The following is an 18,719-nucleotide window of genomic DNA, read 5'->3' as shown; positions in this document are numbered from 1 at the left end:
TATTATAGTTTTCTTGATTTTTTCAAAACATTTTTAGTTGTAGTTGAACACAATACCTTTATTTTATTTATTTATTTTTATGTGGTGCTGAGGATCCAACCCAGCACCTTGCATGTGCTAGGCAAGTACTCTACCGCTGAGCCACAACCCCAGCCCTTATTATTTTTTACATTCCTATTTCTTTACCAAGGTTTCCTATCTGTTCATTCATGATGAGTGTAGTTTCTTTCACATCATTGAGAATAGTTACCAGAGTTTTTAAGCCTTTTCTGAAAATGTAACATGGAGTTCATATTTGAGTCTGTGTCCATTGCCATTCTTTTTCTCTTGATGATGGTCATGTTTTCCTGTTTCCCCTTCAGTTTAGTACTGGATGATACATTTAGAGACTGAATTCTGTTATATTCTTTCAAAGAGTGTTGATTTTTTTTTGTTTTGGCAGCAGTTAATTTGGCTGGATTGAAATTGTGAGCAGCAGATGAAATCCTTGTTAAGTTATTTTAGCCTCAGCTAGCCTGCTAGGACATACTCCACCATTCCTGAGAAGGTGTCAGCCAGCAGTTTAGAAAAACTTTATATACAAAATTGAGATTCTCCTTCTGTGGTTTTCTTCATTCCAGGATTTACTTTCTCACTCTCAAGTTTCTATGGGGACCCCAAACTCTGTTCTCTGATTCTTCAAGCCAGTAAGACTATAGATAACCTCTACCCATGTTTTAGCTATCTGCATTGACACCATCGACCAGAAAACTCTTCTAATTAGTTGGTTCTGTTGGTAGTTGCCCCTTGATAATCCTTAACAGTCACCATACCTTCCAATATGGCAGACATATAAAAGCTATGTCCAAATGGGTGCATGACGGGTTATTCAGGTAACTCCTACAGATGGACCCATGCAATCCTGATATCCACCTTGTGCTGAAACCTTGCTAATTCTTTAAGGGTTCCTGTTGACTCTAGCTGCAGGTAGAACATCCCACAGTCATTTACTACTAGGAATTTCTGGAATAGTGAGCTGCCTAAAGTTCAGCTCATGGCATCTTCCTGGTCAACAGGAAGTTCATGCATGCCCCGCCAAATAATATAGATGCAATTCCCAGTCCCTGACTATTCTTTCTTCACCTTGCCAATCGAGATGGGCTCAGATCTCCTGAAGGAAGCAGACTTTAGTCTCTTTGTTCACAGAGGTCCTCAACTTGAAGGAAGCAAGTCAAAATCTAGCAAGAATTTTTTTTTAAGAGAGAGAGAGAGAGAGAATTTTTTAAAATTTATTTTTCAGTTTTCGGTGGACACAACATCTTTATTTTATTTTTATGTGGTGCTGAGGATTGAACCCAGCACCGCGTGCATGCCAGGCAAGCACGTTACCGCTTGAGCCATATCCCCAGACCTAGCAAGAATTTTTTCACTGTGCTCCATTACAATGCACTAGGGGTGGGCAATGAGTTTCTGAAGCTCTGCCTCAGATGGGAAGTGGGATAGGTCTCATCTCTGAAAAACAGCTCCATCCCTACTGATCGTTCTTCTGGAGTCTCCCTCACTCTCATCACTTGTAAGTAGTGGAAATGAGCCATAGATCTGTCTCCTCCATGAAGTGCCTTCTGAAGTCACCTTTCAAATTTCTCACCTTCCCTTATATAGGCTGGAGATGGCATGCTAGACTGGTTCTGCCATCTTTTAGCAAATTCTACAAGATTGTCTCTAGAATGTTGGATATTAACATCCATTTGTCCTTGGCTCTGGCGTTATAACCAAATTCTAAGACAAAGCAAATGCTGCATTCCATATCTATCATGCATTCAATATATACTTATTGAGTTCCTGGTGGGGCCTTTGCCTGAGGGTTAGGGATCAGAGATGAAGAAAGCACATCTCTATCCTTGAAGAATTTACCCTTTATTTGGTGAGTGTGTCAGTCAGTTTTCCATTACTGTAACAAAATACCTGAGATAACCAACTCATAAGGGAGAAACATTTATTTTGGCTCATGATTTCTGAAGTTTCTGAAATCACTTGACCCTGTCATTTGGGGTCAATGGTGAGGCAGAGCACTTGGTGGAGAGAGGTGCTCATCCCATGGCAGCCAAAAAGCAAAAAGAGAGGAAGGATTGAAAGTCCCCAAATCCCTTTCAAGAGCACACCCCCAATGACCTCACTTCCTCCCACTAGGCACCATCTCTTAAAGGGCCCCCATCTCTCGATAGCACCACAGGCTGGTAACCAAGCTTCAACACATTGGCCTTTGGAGGGCATTTATCTAAACCATGGCAGAGAGCATGAGAGAACCAGGAAACCCACCATGAGAGTATATGCTCAAAAGTGGGTAGGCTCACATCCAGTGAGGATACCAAGAAAAAGTGCTCTTAATGCCCCGCTGGGCCAGGCTAAGTGCAAAGGAGATAAGGCCTCCGGGTAGAAGGAGAAATTAATGTCTGAAATAACTGAAGCTGGGGGAAAGGAGCCGATCGGGTTATACAAGAAGCAGGGCAGAGGAGGCTGAGAGCAGTCATGCAGGGGTAAAGCAGAAGGGGTAAGTCAGAGCAAAGGCCTGAGGGGCAAGGGGTCTGGGAGGGAGGGCTGAGAACTGGGGCCTCGATAAACCAGGCAGAGGGGTCTGAAGGGAGTGGGACAGGGGAAAACATCAGTGGGAGGGAGGCCTCCAGTGCTGGAGGGGTGCCCTGAACAGGAGACCTCACCCAGAGGTGCAGAGAGACCCTGTGCCCAGGCTCCTGTCTCTCCCCTCCCCCCAAACAAATACCCAGCCTGCCCTCCCAGTGTCTGTGTCTTTCAGGGATGAGATTTACTGCCAGATCTGCAAACAGCTCTCGGGAAACTCCAGGAAGAGCAGCACGGCCCGGGGCTGGATCCTGCTCAGCCTCTGTCTGGGCTGCTTCCCACCCTCAGAGAGGTTCATGAAGGTGCGGAGGGCCAAGGGCAGGGTTGGGGAGGCAGAGGGCAGGTTACAGCAGCAGCATAAGTAGGCTCTGGGCCAGGGTTTCCCGAACCCTCAGGCAATGGGCAGCTCTCCTCTGGTCCTCCGTCTCCTTGTCTATACCAGAAGGCACTCACTGGTATAGACCTGGCTCCTTCCCATCCCTATCCAGGCTCGGCAAGGCCATTGCCCCGTGGCTCAGGCACCAGGACGACTCAACTTCCAGACAGTTGTCCAGGGAGTGAGCCCCTACCTGATACTGGCCACAGTACCTGCTTCTACTCCTTAGAATTGAACGTGGATGTTGGTTGGCAGAAGCCTGCAGATAGAGGCCCCAGACTTCACTGTCTCCATAAACCTTTTGGTTCTGAGATAAAAATAATATGTGGAATACAGGCAATCAGAACTGAAAATAAAGTCATTCTCACACCCAGAGGTGGGGGGGTACCGAGGATTTGAACTCAGGGACATTCGACCACTGAGCCACATCCCCAGCCCTATTTTGTATTTTATTTAGAGACAGGGTCTCGCTGAGTTGACTAATGCCTTGCCGTTGCTAAGGCTGGCTTTGAACTTGCAATCCTCCTGCCTCAGCCTCCTGAGCCACTGGATTACAGGCATGTGCCACCCCACCTGGCTTCCATTAGTATTTTCTTTGGGCCTCTGTGGTGTTATAGTGTCATACTTACAGTCAAATGGAAAACACTCACTCTGTGTCCCTGTGGGGACATCAGGAACCATGTTCACCCTGGGCATTGGTTCTGAGCACTTAAGCCACTGTGATACCAGTAACCCCTTTCAGGTAGTATTTCCCCACTCACCTCCATGGAACAAAAAGATTTTCAACATTTTTTTTGTGTGTGTGTGTGTGTGTTTGTGGTGCTGGGGTTTGAGCCCAGGGGCTTATGCATGCAAGGCAAGCACTGTACCAACCGAGCTATATCCTCAGCCCTCCACACAGTTTTGTTTTTGTTGTTGTTGTTGTCAAGCGCATTTTGGACGTAGACTCTCCTACATTTTTCTTTTAATTTTCTCCACTATTTTTTTCTGCTGATGTAAACTGCCAAACTGCTCCTCAGGTATCTATCCATTTCTATTCCTCTTCATGATGAATGGAGAGTGCCCATCTGAACACATCTTTCTAAACTGAGGATGATAATTTTAAAAATCTGTAGAAAGTCAACATTGAGCTGCCTTCTGAATGTCTCCTCTCTTCTCCCTTCTTCACCCCCCAGTATCTGCTGAACTTCATTGGTCAAGGGCCAGCAGGCTATGGACCCTTCTGTGCTGAGCGCCTGCGGCGTACCTATGCCAATGGGGTGCGGGCAGAACCTCCCACGTGGCTGGAGCTTCAGGTAGGGCTGGAAGGGTGGGAGGCGGGCAGTGTAGGGAGGTGCAGCTCCTTTGGTTCCTGCGGCATGGCTGTGGGGTGACTTTGTCCACAGCATTCTTCCATCTCCTCCAGGGCACCTTCATGGTCCCTGTGAACCCCTGTGGAGCTCAGCCTCTGCTAGCATAGCCCAAGCTTCAAAGCTGCTCTCAGCCTCTCTAAATCCATAGTCTTTTTAAAAATGGTGCATTATAATTATATGCAATAGTGGGGTTCATTGTGACACATCCATTCATGCACATAACATAACTTAATCGGCTTCATTCCCCTTTCTCTCCCCTCCTTCCTTCCCCTGATCTGCTCTCTTGACTCTGCTGGCCTCCCTTCTATTTTTTTTTTCAATTAGTGCGTTATAATTATACATAAAAATGGGATTCACTGTGTTGTAATCAATCATCCATGGGCATAGCATGGTCTGGCTGATTTCATTCCCAGTACCTCCCCTTTCTCTTCTCTCCTCCCTCCCCATCAATCCCCTTCTACTGTTTTTTCTTCTAATTTCACAAGATCCCTTTTTTATTCCTTTTTCCTCTCTAGCTTCTCCCTATTAGAATATTCGACCCTTGACTTTCTGAGTCTGGTTTATTTCACTTAGCGTGATGTTCTCCAGTCCCATTCATTTACCAGCAGGTGCCATTATTTCATAATACCATTGTGTGTATATAACACATTTCCTTTATCCATTCAACTGCTGACGGGCACCTAGGCTGGTTCTGTAACTTGGCTATTGTAAATTACACGGCTATAAACATTCTCTTTTGGCCTATTAATTGAAGGGGAAAATAAATCTGACACACTCATTAGCATGGCCTTGTAAATGGCTGCTAATTGTTTTGAGTTACTCCTCCCTGGGCATTTGCACTTTCGTGAAAGTCATGGTCATGTCAAGTTATCATCCTTGATGGCATTGCTGTTGGGAGCAGGTGCCCCTCTCTACTTGTTTTGGAAGATAGGACACCTATGAATTCTTGAGGTGTCCTCAGAAAGGATCACTCTGGTGAGCCAGGGTGGAGGTGGCATCCCCAGCACCGGCTCTGCCTGCATCTCTGGTCCCAGCCCATGCCTGGAAGGTGCTCACCCATGTGACCCTGCAGTGTCCTATGCTGGGGCCTGTGGGTCACCTCTAGCCATACCTCCTCCCTGTTCTCACCGACCTCCCAAGTCCACAGGGCTCTCTCTCATGCATCCTGGAATTGTAGGTGAACTTGCAGCTGTGAGTTCACAGTGTGGTGCACAGGATCCGAGAACCTGGAAATGTTCTGGAGAGCTCACCTTCTGAATCAGAGTCACTTAACCTTACCAAGCACCGGGTTCTCACCTAGAAGTGGACCATTATGGCCTGCAGGCTGTGCCCACAGGGATACTAAGGCAAAGTTGGAGATGCCCACAAATCACCAGATGTACAGACAACGTTGTTTTTGCCCTTGGCTGGAGCCATGAACCTAAATTTTGTTAACTGCATGCTGAGACATGGCCAACCCTGAAGGTCCTGTCCTCAGGAAGCCACAGCGATGGGCAGGTGGGGACAGTCAGGAGAGAAGGGAGGTGGGGCAAGGTGATGGACTAACCTCCAGTCCAAGGCTCTGGGAGCTCCAGGACAGCTGAGCTCAGGCTCCCCGAGGCGAGAGGGCCTGAGTCCTCTTCTGTCCCCAGGCTGTCAAGTCCAAGAAGCACATCCCCATCCAAGTCATCTTGGTGACTGGGGAGAGCCTGGCCGTCATGGTGGATTCAGCCTCCACATCACGAGAAATCTGCCAGCACATTGCCCAAAAGAAGGGCCTCAGAGACCACCTGGGCTTCTCCCTGCAGGTCGCTGTGTATGACAAGGTAAACACCAGCTGCCCCTCTGCTGCTGGCCTCCCTCCCATACCTGGACCAGAGTGTCCTGAAGCTGGGGTCTTCACACCAACCTGGCTCCTGCCCCTCCTCCCAGCTGCCAGACACACTCACATGGGGGTGCGCACACGCATACACACACACACACACACACACCAGGCAGCCTGACAACAGGCAGCTGTCCTCACTCAGCCCAGCAGCTGCTCACCTTGTCACTCCCCCCGACACTCACAGCAGCCTCCAGCAGCAGACAGGGCCCAGCCCACCTGAACCCCCACAGCCCTCACCCTTAGACTTGGACAAACACCACTTGGCCAACCAACATGCCATGGCACAAATCACACCGGCATCCATCTCTGCTTCCTTTGAGAGGGGCCAGCAGACAGGTGTTTGGGGAACCAATGGACAGGCCCATAGAGAGGTCCTTCTGGTGTCTAAGTGGACTCAGCAGCAGCCACTCAGCCCACACTGGGCCCTGAGAGTCCTGGTCCCTGTCTTCCACATGCTGTGCTGAGGGTGGGTGTCCTTGTGGGGCGAGACACACAGCAGCTGCTAACCTTTACTGCCCCGGATTCTGTCCTCAGTTCTGGTCCCTGGGCAGCGGGCGTGACCACGTGATGGACGCTGTGGCCCAGTGTGAGCAACTGGCCCAGGAGAAGGGCGCCAGCCAGCGCCAGTCACCCTGGCGCATCTACTTCCGGAAGGAATTCTTTACCCCTTGGCACGACTCCCAGGAGGACCCTGTCAGCACCGAGCTCATTTACCGGCAAGTCCTCCACGGAGTCTGGTCTGGCGAGTACAGCTTTGAGAAGGTGAGGGGACCTGAGGAAGAACCCCACTCCAGGGCTGGCCCAGGTTGAAGCCATCAGAAGATCCTCCACAGAGTAGGCCCCCAGCCGGGATCAGAGGCAATGTAGAATGTGGTGGGCAGGAGGCAGAGGGCAGAGGCAGGAAGGTGGTCACAGGAAAGCAACTCCTGGGGCCTCCACTGGATACATCTGTCCCTTCCTGTTCTGGTCTCCATTTCCTCCTCCCTTGGGCCACAGGTTTGCTCATGCATCTGGGGCCTTTAAGCCCCAGGCCTTGCTGACCTCTGGTAACAACTGTTTCTGGAGTAGCAGGACCTGGTGGTCAGGAACATGAACATGACCTTAGAGCTCAGGTAGCTAAGTCCCAGTCTACATCTCTGGGACAGTGTGAACTTGGGGAGTCCTGACACCTCCCCAAGCCTCGGGCCCACATCTGGAATATGCAGAGTGCCAACAGCTCTTTGCATAAGGTAGTTGTGGTGACTGAGGGTGGTGGAGGATGAGGGTGTGACTGAATTATGGGAACAGCAGGTGCAAACCTCCCTGTGCCAAATCCAGAGGACCAGCGGCAGGCACGGAAATCTCACCGTCCTTTCTAGAAGGGTCATGGTCAGGGAACAGCGGGGCCATTTCTATAAGATTTTGGTTTCCCAGATAGAAGAACTACCTGGGTCCCTGCCATGCTGGGCCATGCAAGTGCCTTACACAGGACCTTGACCTGGCTGAGTCTTTGCAGAAGCCCTGAAGGGCAGCCTCCTGTGGCAAGGGAAGACAGGGAAAGGGCCCTGTACCCATTTCTGCCAAGGTCGCTGGGATTACCCGCTGCCAACAGGAGCAGCTGAGGCCCAGCTGGGGCATGGCAGGGGGGCCACAGGGAAGGAGCTGGTCCTGCCTAGAGGACGTGGCAGGACTAGGTGGCTGCTCCCACTCTCTTGTCCCACCTCATCTGCTGGTCAGCTCCACTGTGCTGAGGCAAGAGCTGGTCATGGGGTGGGTGCATCACAGGAGAGGGTGGGCTCACTCGCTTCCCCTCAGCTCCATGTCTGACCCCTGGCTATGCAGGAAGAAGAGCTGGTGGAGCTGCTGGCCCGGCACTGCTACGTGCAGCTTGGTGCTTCCCTGAGAGGTAGAGCTGTCCAGGAGCTGCTGCCCGGCTGTGTCCCCTCCAAGCTGTACAAGACCAGGCCCCCAGAGAAGTGGGCTAGCCTTGTCACTGATGCCCACACCAAGGTCAGCCTGCACCCCGGTGCTCAGTTCTCCTCCAGGGAGGGTGGTGGCAGGGCGGGGGGCGGGGGGGGACTAGGTGTGCCAAGGTAATGGATTTCCTCCCCATGATCCCCAACCCACTGCCAAACAGGAAGTTTAAACCTGAGAGTTTAGTCCAGATGCAATGTTTAAACAGGCTCATGCAGTTCAATGCCTTATCATGGCCCCTGCCACTCACCCTCCTCCTTCCCCATTTTATCTTGGTCTAGACCTGGTCTGTACTGCAGTGCCTGTTTGGGCCCTGGCCTGTTGGCACAAGAGAGCATCCATGGCTGACAGCTGACCATGTCCTTGCCTTAGCAGCAGGCCTGTCCTCAGAGCTCCCCTCTTCCTGCCCCCAGGCACACGAGAACTCCTTGGCCAGAGTGTATGGACATTGTAAATACTGGACATACACATTGCATATGGCCAAGTCACCCTTCAGATATGATGTCCCCATTTATATTCCCAAAGCCAGTATACAAATATTATCCAGCCACTTTTTAAAGTAGCAATAAGAGAAATACCCATTGATCTGACAAACAGTGAAAAGAAAGGTTAGCATGACCTCAGAGCCAGTTATGGGCACAGAGCAGTAAAGATGGGAAGAGAACAGGGTGGGGGGTGGGGAGAGGCATGCTAAAGGAGGAAGGAACTAGAGGAGAAGATAAAGATGGAGGTCCCTGCAAGAGGCCCCCAAATACGCAGAAGTCCAGAAAAGAAAAACAAAAATGCCCAGGACCTGGGTACACAGGAAGGACCCCGCATGAATGAAGCAGGACACAGATCCATAGATAAAACAAGCCCAAGCTGGGGCCCTGGGCACCTGGGCATGCATGCCCCACCTATGCCGAGAGCTGTCTCCACCCAACATGGGCTGTAGCCTCTGGCATCTGACTCTAATGAGGGGAAGGCCTCTTACTTCCCGAGACCACCTCCTGAAGGGTTCTTTCCTAGAGGGTCTAATAGAGTTGGGCCAAGCCTCCACCCCCAGTATCCCTGACCAAGCCCTGGCTTCCTTTAGGTAGAGGTTTTGTAGAATGACCCATCAAATAATCACCTTAGTACTGGGGAGGGATCAGCTAGGGGAGGCACGGAGAATGGAGATAATGCCTGCCATCTCCTACAGGCCCCGTACACCCAGACCCGAGCCACGACGTTGGCTGTGCAGGAGCAGGTGGTGGACACTGCCCTCCTGCAGTGGCCACTCCTCTTCTCCCGGCTCTTTGAAGTCACCACGCTGTCTGGTAACAGTCCCTGATAGGAGGGAGGTGGGTATAGATCGCACACCCTTGGGGCAAGCACGGCCTTCACTCTGCGGTCTCCTCTGGCCAGGTCCCCGCCTCCCCAAGACACAGCTGATCTTGGCTGTTAACTGGAAGGGGCTGTACTTCCTGGATCAGCGGGAGAGGACGCTCCTGGAACTCTCCTTCCCAGAGATCATGGGCCTGGTCACCAACAGGTGGGAGCCCCCAAGGGAAGAGGCCCTGAAATCTCTCCCTTCCCAACCTCAGTCCCTGGGGGCTCTGGAAAGATGGAGGGGGGGGGGGAGGCAATGTGTTGTCCCTGGGATGGATAATGATCAGCATGTCTAGTGGCCATGGATTTGGGAGCCGCCCCCTTATCAGGCCACATTGCTGGTGAAGTCCTCCATCTGTGCTTCTCATACCCACCTGGAAAGGTCATGTAGGCCTGCGCTCTTTCTGGAAAGCTTCACGTGGCAGGCTCCCTCCCTTTCCGTGGGAGAGAACTGGTCACAGAGGACATAGGTCATCTCAGAGAGGAGCAAGGGATGGGGCCTGAGCAGGGTACCGGGCAGTGCTAGGGGCATCCTCCCAACCCCCACCCCATGTCTCCCATCTATGGGAACTCTTCCAAGCCCTTCGGGAAGTCCTGCCCTTGTCCTACCAGAGTACCCCTGGGTTAAAGCACCCCATTATAACTGACCAATGGGCTGCCTCAGGTCACCACTCTCCAAGATTGACCGGGCACTTTCCTGTATGCCTTGAAGTCCTTGCAGCACCACCTGTTCCACCTATTGGGTACACTGAGGCACACAGGGGCTGGGTAGCTCGCCAGGGTCCCCCAGAGCGGGTGGCTCTCTCCAGCACTAACACTCTTGGTGGTGTCCCTGCATACTGGCCACCTGGTGGTCTTCCCAGAGCCGACCCCACACAGCCTCTGAGACCTGAAGGGCCCTGAGCTCTGCCAGTCTGCCAGCCCACAGTGGTTCCTGGAACTTGGGCCACCCTAGGCTCAGACCCCAGCCCTGCCAGTGGCCCTCGGGCAGCCACTGTCTCCTCATCCGTCACCCTGGAGGGTCACCTCTAGGCTGTTGAGGGGCTGAAACGGGGAGAAGTCCTCTGGTCACACTGTCCCCTTCGTCCCCTAGGGAGGCCAAGGGAGGGCAGAGACTGCTGCTCTCCACACTGCACGAAGAGTACGAGTTCGTGTCCCCCAGCTGTGTGGCCATCGCCGAGCTGGTGGCCCTGTTTCTGGAGGGCCTGAAGGAGAGGTCCGTGTTCGCCATGGCCCTGCAGGACAGGAAGGCCACAGGTGCCCACTGGTCGGGGAGGCACAGGGAGGGGCCACTCGGGGGCCAGTGGGGAGGTGGCTCACCCATCTCCATGTCACAGCAGCCACCAGGCACAGAGCAAGGCCTGGGGACACAAACAGAGGGAAGAAGGGAGGGTCCCAACCTTCTCTCAGCCTCTGTTTCCTCTTTCACAAATTGAGGGGGTTCAAGGAGGTGGCTTCCGACCCTCCAAGGCTGCCTTGTGTGCAGAAGCACTGGCCAGGCTGACCCTCTCCTGGCGGCTTTGAACGCCATCCCACAGCCACCTCATTATCCCATTTTACAGACAGAATCAGAAGCTCAGAGAGGGAGGTATCTTGCCCAGGGTCACACAGCTCAGGGAGGTGAGAGTCTAGTTCCCGGCCACAACTTTTCTCTGGCACCCCAGAGAGAGCTGAGCTGTGGCCATGTGAAGGCAGAGGTGGGACAAGGCCCCAGGGACTCTGCCCAGCCCAGACTGGTCAGCCAGGTATTCATAAGCAATACAGTGGTACACATAGTACAGGGGCTTCAGAAGGGGTGGACCTCTGGGATGCAGAGGAAGGGCGGTGCATAGCAGTGAGAAATATCCCAAATGCGTTACCCTGTTGCTCTTTTTGTTCCTGTGTGTGTGTGTGTGTGTGTGTGTGTGTGTGTGACCAGCAGATGATGTCACCCTCCTGCCCTTCAAAAAGGGGGATTTGATAATCCTGACCAAGAAGCAGGCCCTGCTCGCCTCTGAGAGCTGGACCCTGGGCCAGAACGACAGGACTGGCAAGACGGGGCTGGTGCCCACCGCCTGCCTCTACACCATCCCAACGCTTAACAAGCCCTCGTCCCAGCTGCTGGTGGGTCACATGCTCACCTCTGCTCACCTGGGAAGCTGCAGACATGGCTCAGAGATGTCTGCCTGGGGGCCTCGCTCAGTCACCCACACCCTGACAGAGGACCAGGAGGGCCACCTGGGCACCAGGGCAGCTCTGCCAGCCCTTTGAATCCCCAGGGGTGATCATAAAGCTGGCACAATATTTATGCAGAACACAGCCCAGCAGTTGGCACTTAGTAGGTGCTCAATACATGGGCACTCCCTCTCTGTCTCCTACCATGGGTGTGTCCTAGGGACAAACTTGTCCTTCCCCAGCCTCATTTAAATTGTGACCCCAGGGTACCCAAGTCTTCCTCTGCCCCGAAATCCACCCTATCCCAATCCCTAAGAGGAGCCTCACAGGAAGCCAGGAGCAGGCAGGCATTCTAGCATGCATACATTGAGTGCCAATTGTGTGCCTGGTGCTGGCAATACAAGGTTGACCTCAACACCCTCAGGGAGACTCCAGACTTTTGGACAAACTGATGGCAAATACACAGGTGCTACCAAGAAGCAGCACTGGTTGTTATGGGAACAGATAACAGAGGGGAGGGGTGTCCTGTCTGGAGGGCATCCCTGAGGGAGAGATGTTTGTGCTGAGGCCTGCGGTTGCGGGTGGACCAGGCAAGCAAGGCCAAAGTGAGGGATGTCCCTAAGGAGAGGTACCCTAGAACAGAGCCAGGGAATCTGAGAGAACCCAAGTGGCCACACCCTGAGAGCGGGATGGGCTGGGCTCTACACCAATGGCACTAATCCTCCTCTGAGGGCTGGGGGGAAACCTGGCTCAGAGAGGTTGAGTCATTGTGCTGGGGTCACAAAGCAAGAGGAGCAGAAGGGTAGGCCCAGGTCCAACCAGCTCTAAGGTCTGACCCCTCCCAAGTCACTGAGGCAACCAGGCCAGGAAGCAATGAAGGGAAGGGCTTCATGGGCAGTGTCTCCTAAATGCCCACAGCCTGTTCCCCCTACAGAGCTTGCTGGCCATGTCACCAGAGAAGCGGAAGCTGGCGGCCCAGGAAAAGCAGCCCTCAGAGCCCCTGCCGGAGGAGCAGCCCAAGGAGAAGCTGCACACCCTGGAGGAGTTCTCCTACGAGTTCTTCAGGTGCCCACCTCCTGGCCTCCCCAGGGCAGGGGGAAGCTGGGAGGGGCTCATGGCCGGGAAGTTGGATGAGGACAGGGAGGGAGCGCTGGGCAGGGAAGGCCTCACGGCAGGCCCTCGCTCCAGCCTCTGTCCCTGACAGGGCCCCAGAGAAGGAAACGGTCAGCAGAGCCATGATGCCCCTAACCCGCGCCCGGGGCCACCTGTGGGCCTTTTCCCCGGAGCCACTACGGCAGCCCCTGCTCAAGCGCGTCCATGACAGAGCTGACCTGCGGGACGCCGCCTGCCAGATCTTCCATGATATCCTTCCCCAGCCACCGGCCCTCACCACATTGCCATGTGCACCTTTGTGTCCCCTCCTAGCCCCATGGGTGGGGCCAGACGTCACCTCACCAAAGGGATATGCTTAGAGCTCAGTGTGGGGCCAGGGTTGAGGGTCAGTGTGGGGCCAGGGGTCAGTGGCTAGCCCTGGTCAGGGGGTCAGCTCAGGACCACCCCCCAGAGCTGTTCTCCTTGACATCTGCACCCATCCTCAAGTACATGGGGGACTACCCCTCCCGGCAGGCCTGGCCCACCCTGGAGCTCACAGATCAGATCTTCTCATTGCCCCTGCAGGACTCAGCCCTGCAGGACGAAGTCTACTGCCAGATCCTGAAGCAGCTGACCCAGAACTCCAACAGGTCTGCCGGGGGTGGCCGGGTGGAAGGCGCTGGCTCCCTCAGCCTTCATCCAGTCTCCTAGGCCCCAGGTCCGCTCTCCCACCTTGTGCCCTGCCCGCTCCATCCTTTCTCTCTGTGACCTGAGCAGGCCACAGCTTCTCTGAACCTCACTGTCCACAAAATGGACACCATGGTACCCCTTTCCGTCTCCAGGCTGTGAAAGGCCTGTGAAATCAGGCAGTAGCCTTGCTGGTGTCCCCCTGAGTCCTCTCCTTGGCCAGGCCCCCAGACCTCCAGACCCAGGCGGGTCTTACATTTCTGCTCCCCAAGCTGCCTGCCTGGCCTGGGACCCAGGAGGGAGCCCTTCCTGCTGATGGCCACCCACCTCTCCCCAGGTACAGCGAGGAGCGCGGCTGGCAGCTCTTGTGGCTCTGCACGGGCCTCTTCCCGCCTGGCAAGGCCCTGCTGCCCCATGCCCAGAAGTTCCTAGACACTCGGAGGAAGAAGCTGCTGGCCCCTGACTGCAGCCGCCGCATCCAAAAGGTCCTGAGGTGAGTCGGTCACCTCCAGACCCCCAGAGCATCAACTTTGGGACAGCAAGCCGGGGCGCAGAGGGACCTGGACCAGCCCTCCCGGAGCACAGTCAGCAGGGAGACCCATCAGCAGGGTGGACCGAAAATCCTCTCCAAAAGCTGGTGTCAGTTTGGACAGAGAGGACGAGGCCCCAAGCCAGTAGGAAAGGAGACAAAGGCTGAGGCCCCTAAAGGTCACAGAGAGGTCCGGGCAGTCAGACAGGGCTGTCATAGCTATCTTGTCTGTAGCTCACCTGCTCCACCACTGCCCACCAGGACACAGGGACACTGGCCAGAAGGTGACCTAGATGTTCCCACCCAGCCCAGGGTAGCTGAAATCAGGGACCCCTCCCTTCCTCGTTCTTCCCACAGTCAGAAGTCCTTCCTAGATTGTCCTGAGCCTCCTGCACACCACCTGCCTCCACTTGGCTTGGCCTCCTGTGGCCATGGAGTGGGGGGAGTTGATTGTGAGTGGCCACATGTCAATGACAGCTGCTGTCATGGAGGGAGGTGGGCACTCTCAGAGAGACACTGCTGAGCATCCTCAGCCCCTGCCTGATGCACTTTTGAATGAGAGTAAGGACACATCTGGCCTTGCCCACATTGCTTCCCCCAGGAACTCCTGGCACGGGCTCCTCTTTTTTCATGTGTGTCCATCTGGGAGGTGACCCCAGGCCTATTTCCATCATGGCCCTCTCTGAGCTCACCTAGCAGATGCAGCCCCTTGGGCTGAGGAACCCACCACACCCCCTGAACCCCCATAGAAGTCACCACAGGGGCTGTTTCTGGAGCCTGGCTTAGGGTCCAAGTGGAGGCTGGTGGCTAGGGCAGGGGCAAGGTGGGCCTGGGGACAGCATCTGCAGCATGCACTGTCTCTCTCAGGACAGGACCTCGGAAGCAGCCCCCGCATCAGGTGGAGGTGGAGGCCGCAGAGCAGAATGTCTCCCGAATATGCCACAAGATCTACTTCCCCAATGACACCAACGAGGTTAGAACCCCACCCTGGTACCACAAGCCTCAGGCTTCAGGAGACTGTGGGGCATCCGCACCACTGTGCGGGCTCCTTGGCCACCCAAGCTGAGCCTTGTCCAGTCTGAAGCAGATGGTTTCACCTTCATCCTCCCACACCGTCCACCTGGGTTGCAGGCCCCACCTGGGTTGCAGGCCCTGCCTGGGGTGCAGATTCCAAGAGGACAGATACAGAGGGCAGGGGGTCATGGGGGAGGCTGCTTGTGCAATTGGAAGTAGGGACTGTCCAAAATAATAAGTTGGGGACACCAGGTCAAGAACACTGAAAATTGGTGACCAGAAGCGTGGGCAGCAAGTTTGAGGCTCAGGGCTTACGGTCGGTCCCTGGGGCAATGGTGAGCAGGTGCCAGCTTTGGATGTGCCTCGTGGACAGAGCCTGCCATGGCGGCTCAGAAGAATGGAGGGAACTGGGAGTCCATCAGGACCCAGCTATGACAAAGAGACCCTTGGCAAGAGGCAGCAAAGGGAGACGGGCCCGGGGGACTGAGCAGCCAAGGCAGATGGTACCATCTTCACTTCCTGTTGGCAAGTTGGTCTCTATGGCCTTGGGGACAACTGAGTCCCTAGAATGGAAACTTCCCACGGTCTGACTGCAGGACTCTCACAGCAAGTTCAAAGTCTGGGCCCCCTGGGTCCCCAGACAGTGAGTGCTGTGACTAAGCAATGTGACCTTCCAGATGGCTGTCTGGGAGGGAGGCCTGGCCCTCTCAGCCCAGAGCACGCCCAGCCTGAGTTTCATGAAGGGCGATCCCAGGCTGTGCCTTGCCCTGAGACAGCTGTGTGGGGAGGCTTCCCGGGGGCCTGGGGCCCTCACCTGCCATCTCTCTGCCCAGATGCTGGAAGTGGGCGCCAACACTCGGGTGCGAGACGTGTGTGAGAGCATCGCCACCAGGTTACAGCTGGCCTCCTGGGACGGCTGCAGCCTCTTCATCAAGATCTCAGACAAGGTGTGCTGGCCTGGCAGGCCAAGGGAGGGCAGGCAGGGGTCCTGTGGGGCGGGGTGGACTTCAGCCTCTCGGCATGGCTGTGCTGGGCCAGGCCCATTACTGCACAGCTGGGCTGTTAGGATGAAAGAAGGTGGGTCTTGGGGCTAAAGCCCTGGCCTCACACACCCCGGGCCTGGGTGACTCCAACCCCAACAGTGTACCCAGCTTATCAGGCCTAAGTAGATGACCACTGGACCCCAGTCCCACAGGGTCTCCCTGGAAGCCACACGACCTTCCTGCCTTCTGTCCCTGCCCAACCCCAGGTCATCAGCCAGAAAGAAGGAGACTTCTTTTTCGATTCCTTGAGGCATATGTCTGACTGGGTAAAGAAGAACAAGCCCCAGAAAGAAGGTTAGGGGGTCTCAGGGGCGGGGGGACTGGCTGGGATGGAGGGGAGAAGGTGGAGTTATCTGCCTTGTTCCAGCACTGCTGCATGGCCCTGGGGTCATTCCTTCATTTACTCGTTGTCCTGTATGCCCCTGGACACAGAGATGGCTGTAGTGGACAGGCCCCAACTCCAAGGGGAGGTCCAGGAACATTCCTGGAGGAGGTGGCCCCCACACTACTCTTGAAAGATGAGGAAGAGTTGGAGGCCAGGGAGGAAAAATTGTGAGACTTTCCAAAGGAGGTGGCAGCAGGAGCAAAGTGGGAAGGGGAAAGGTGTGCTGAGGCAGGGAACAGGGGGTGCATGGCCCTGTTTGGGCCATGGGAGTGGGCTGTGGAACCTGCTGGAACAAGCTTGGTGCCCACTACTGCCCCTTGTCCAGGGGCCCCCGTGACACTCCCTTACCAGGTGTACTTCATGCGGAAATTGTGGATCAACATGGCCCCAGGGAAGGACGTGAATGCAGACACCATACTCCACTACCATCAGGTACCTGGCAGGCTTCACCGACCCAGCCCCTGCCCACCCGCGGCCACTGGCTCCACTCCCATTCCATCCCACGTCCTCCCTGAGAGTCGCAGAGGCCGAGGCCAGGGCAGGGCTGCCTTGCCCCAGGGCACCAGCCAGTGTCCCATGAAGTGGGAAGGTCCAGCCCATGAGGACTCTGGAGCCAGGAGCAGAGCACAGCAGCATCTGGGAACAGTAACTGCACTGTTACCTGCAGCGGGATTGGAGGGGGTGAGGAGAGAAGGTCCCGGAGCTTGTGGAGTACTGGCCCGGTACCCTGACGGACCAACTCTATGTGGGTAGAGCACCGTGGCCACCACGGCAGGATGTCAGGGAGCTGTGTCCTGGCTCAAGGGTCACTCCCATGTTCCAAAACTACCAAGGGCCTCAGCTTTGACCTGCTCAGTCTCTCCCAGATGGGGGCAGGCTAACCCCCAGCACCCCCCACCTGCTCATGAAAGTGGGAGATAAGCCAGCAGCCTGAGGCCCGGCATGTCCACTACTCAGGAGCTACCCAAGTACCTGCGTGGGTTCCACAAGTGTTCCCGGGAAGACGCTGTCCACCTGGCGGGCCTCATCTACAAGGCCCAGTTTGATAATGACCGGTCCCAGCTGGCTAGTATACCCAAGATCCTGAGGGAACTGGTGCCCGAGAACCTCACTCGCCTGATGTCCTCTGAGGAGTGGAAAAAGGTGCTTGTTGGGTTGTGGAGGGGGTCCTCAGGCTGCCAGCCCTACCAGGGACCCCACCTGGGTGTCTGGTTCTGCCCCTCCATGCAGTGGGCACACTGCTGGGCATGGGAGGGGGGCTGATCACCATGCCTTTCCCAACCCCCCATCCACAGAGCCGCTCAAACCTTCCACCTAGACTGGCCCTCAGGCAGATGGGCGCCACTCTGGCCAGGGCCTCAGAGGCCTCTGGGGCATCTAGGCCCAGAAGGAAGGTCCCCTCTGGCCAGGACAGCCCCACTCAGGCCCTGACTGGCCCTGTCTTCCCCCAGAGCCTCCTCGTGGAATGCGATAAGCACAAAGACAAGACCGTGCAGGAGGCCAAGGTGGCCTTCCTGAAGTGGATCTGCCGGTGGCCCACCTTTGGGTCAGCCTTCTTTGAGGTGAAGGTAAGCCTCGCCCCACACAAGCCCCACTCAGTCTGACCCCAAGCACCCATCAGGTGGGGTTGACTGCCAGGTATGACAGAAACACGTGTGTGTGCACACCTGTGTACCTGCCTGTGCCCCAGGTGAGCACGTAGAAAGTGGACCCCTGGCCTCTGGGTTGGGCTATGACCATCGTGCCTCTCCCTCTCCAGCAAACCTCAGAGCCGTCCTATCCAGACATTGTCCTCATCGCCATCAACCGACACGGGGTCCTGCTCATCCACCCCAAGACCAAGGTAGAACAGCAGGTCCTGGGGCAGGGCTGGGGGTCACCAGGGTCCCAGGACCCCTGTGCAGGTGGGGCTGCAGTCACCAGTCTCGTGTGCCATGCCTGCCCTCCCGTCCCCCAATACACACACATGCACACACGCACACTCGGGTATGCACAACCCACGGGCTGTGGTCCCTGCCCACCTGCCTCTCTGCCCGCAGGACCTGCTCACCACCTACCCCTTCACGAAGATCTCCAGCTGGAGCAGTGGTAGCACCTACTTCCACATGGCACTGGGGAGCCTGGGCCGGGGGACGCGCTTGCTGTGTGAGACCTCTCTGGTGAGCCCAGGCCCTGTCGCCCACCCATATGCAGCACCCGCGGGCACCAGGGACTGGTCTTCCCGCCCTCACCTCATGAGGGATCAGGTGCTCAGGGCTACACTGGGCCAACAGAGGCCTGCAGGGAGATGAGGTGCATCCCGAG

The 18,719-nt window shown here is 55.4% G+C and overlaps 1 protein-coding gene and 1 long non-coding RNA gene across 2 annotated transcripts in view; one reads left to right on the top strand and one right to left on the bottom strand.

The window, feature by feature from the left end:
• Myo7b (myosin VIIB) overlaps positions 1-18,719 on the top strand; it is an 86,372-nt gene that overhangs the window by 67,110 nt on the left and 543 nt on the right. The window contains exons 27-47 of the mRNA XM_046463676.2: positions 2,792-2,918; positions 4,168-4,287; positions 5,976-6,149; positions 6,743-6,970; positions 8,030-8,197; positions 9,342-9,459; positions 9,548-9,674; positions 10,605-10,768; positions 11,433-11,614; positions 12,600-12,730; positions 12,870-13,027; positions 13,254-13,407; positions 13,782-13,937; positions 14,841-14,946; positions 15,821-15,934; positions 16,237-16,324; positions 16,741-16,847; positions 17,373-17,558; positions 17,867-17,983; positions 18,175-18,258; positions 18,455-18,574. Of these exons, the coding sequence (XP_046319632.1) occupies positions 2,792-2,918; positions 4,168-4,287; positions 5,976-6,149; positions 6,743-6,970; positions 8,030-8,197; positions 9,342-9,459; positions 9,548-9,674; positions 10,605-10,768; positions 11,433-11,614; positions 12,600-12,730; positions 12,870-13,027; positions 13,254-13,407; positions 13,782-13,937; positions 14,841-14,946; positions 15,821-15,934; positions 16,237-16,324; positions 16,741-16,847; positions 17,373-17,558; positions 17,867-17,983; positions 18,175-18,258; positions 18,455-18,574 (2,929 nt within the window). The remainder of the gene's footprint in view (positions 1-2,791; positions 2,919-4,167; positions 4,288-5,975; positions 6,150-6,742; positions 6,971-8,029; positions 8,198-9,341; positions 9,460-9,547; positions 9,675-10,604; positions 10,769-11,432; positions 11,615-12,599; positions 12,731-12,869; positions 13,028-13,253; positions 13,408-13,781; positions 13,938-14,840; positions 14,947-15,820; positions 15,935-16,236; positions 16,325-16,740; positions 16,848-17,372; positions 17,559-17,866; positions 17,984-18,174; positions 18,259-18,454; positions 18,575-18,719) is intronic.
• On the bottom strand, positions 1,281-18,632 carry LOC124106127 (uncharacterized). The gene is made up of 9 exons (XR_006856003.2): positions 18,473-18,632; positions 18,083-18,311; positions 17,388-17,541; positions 15,802-15,975; positions 10,832-10,872; positions 9,886-10,746; positions 9,273-9,469; positions 6,446-7,282; positions 1,281-6,135 (listed from the first exon to the last, which is right to left on the bottom strand). It is a non-coding gene; the product is annotated as an uncharacterized LOC124106127 (long non-coding RNA).

This window comes from Marmota monax, unplaced genomic scaffold, assembly GCF_021218885.2.
Source record: "Marmota monax isolate L192 unplaced genomic scaffold, Marmota_monax_Labrador192_F-V1.1 WCK01_AAM20220418_F8-fsc00034, whole genome shotgun sequence".
Classification (NCBI taxonomy): domain Eukaryota; kingdom Metazoa; phylum Chordata; class Mammalia; order Rodentia; family Sciuridae; genus Marmota; species Marmota monax.
This window is presented reverse-complemented; position numbering and strand designations above follow the sequence as displayed.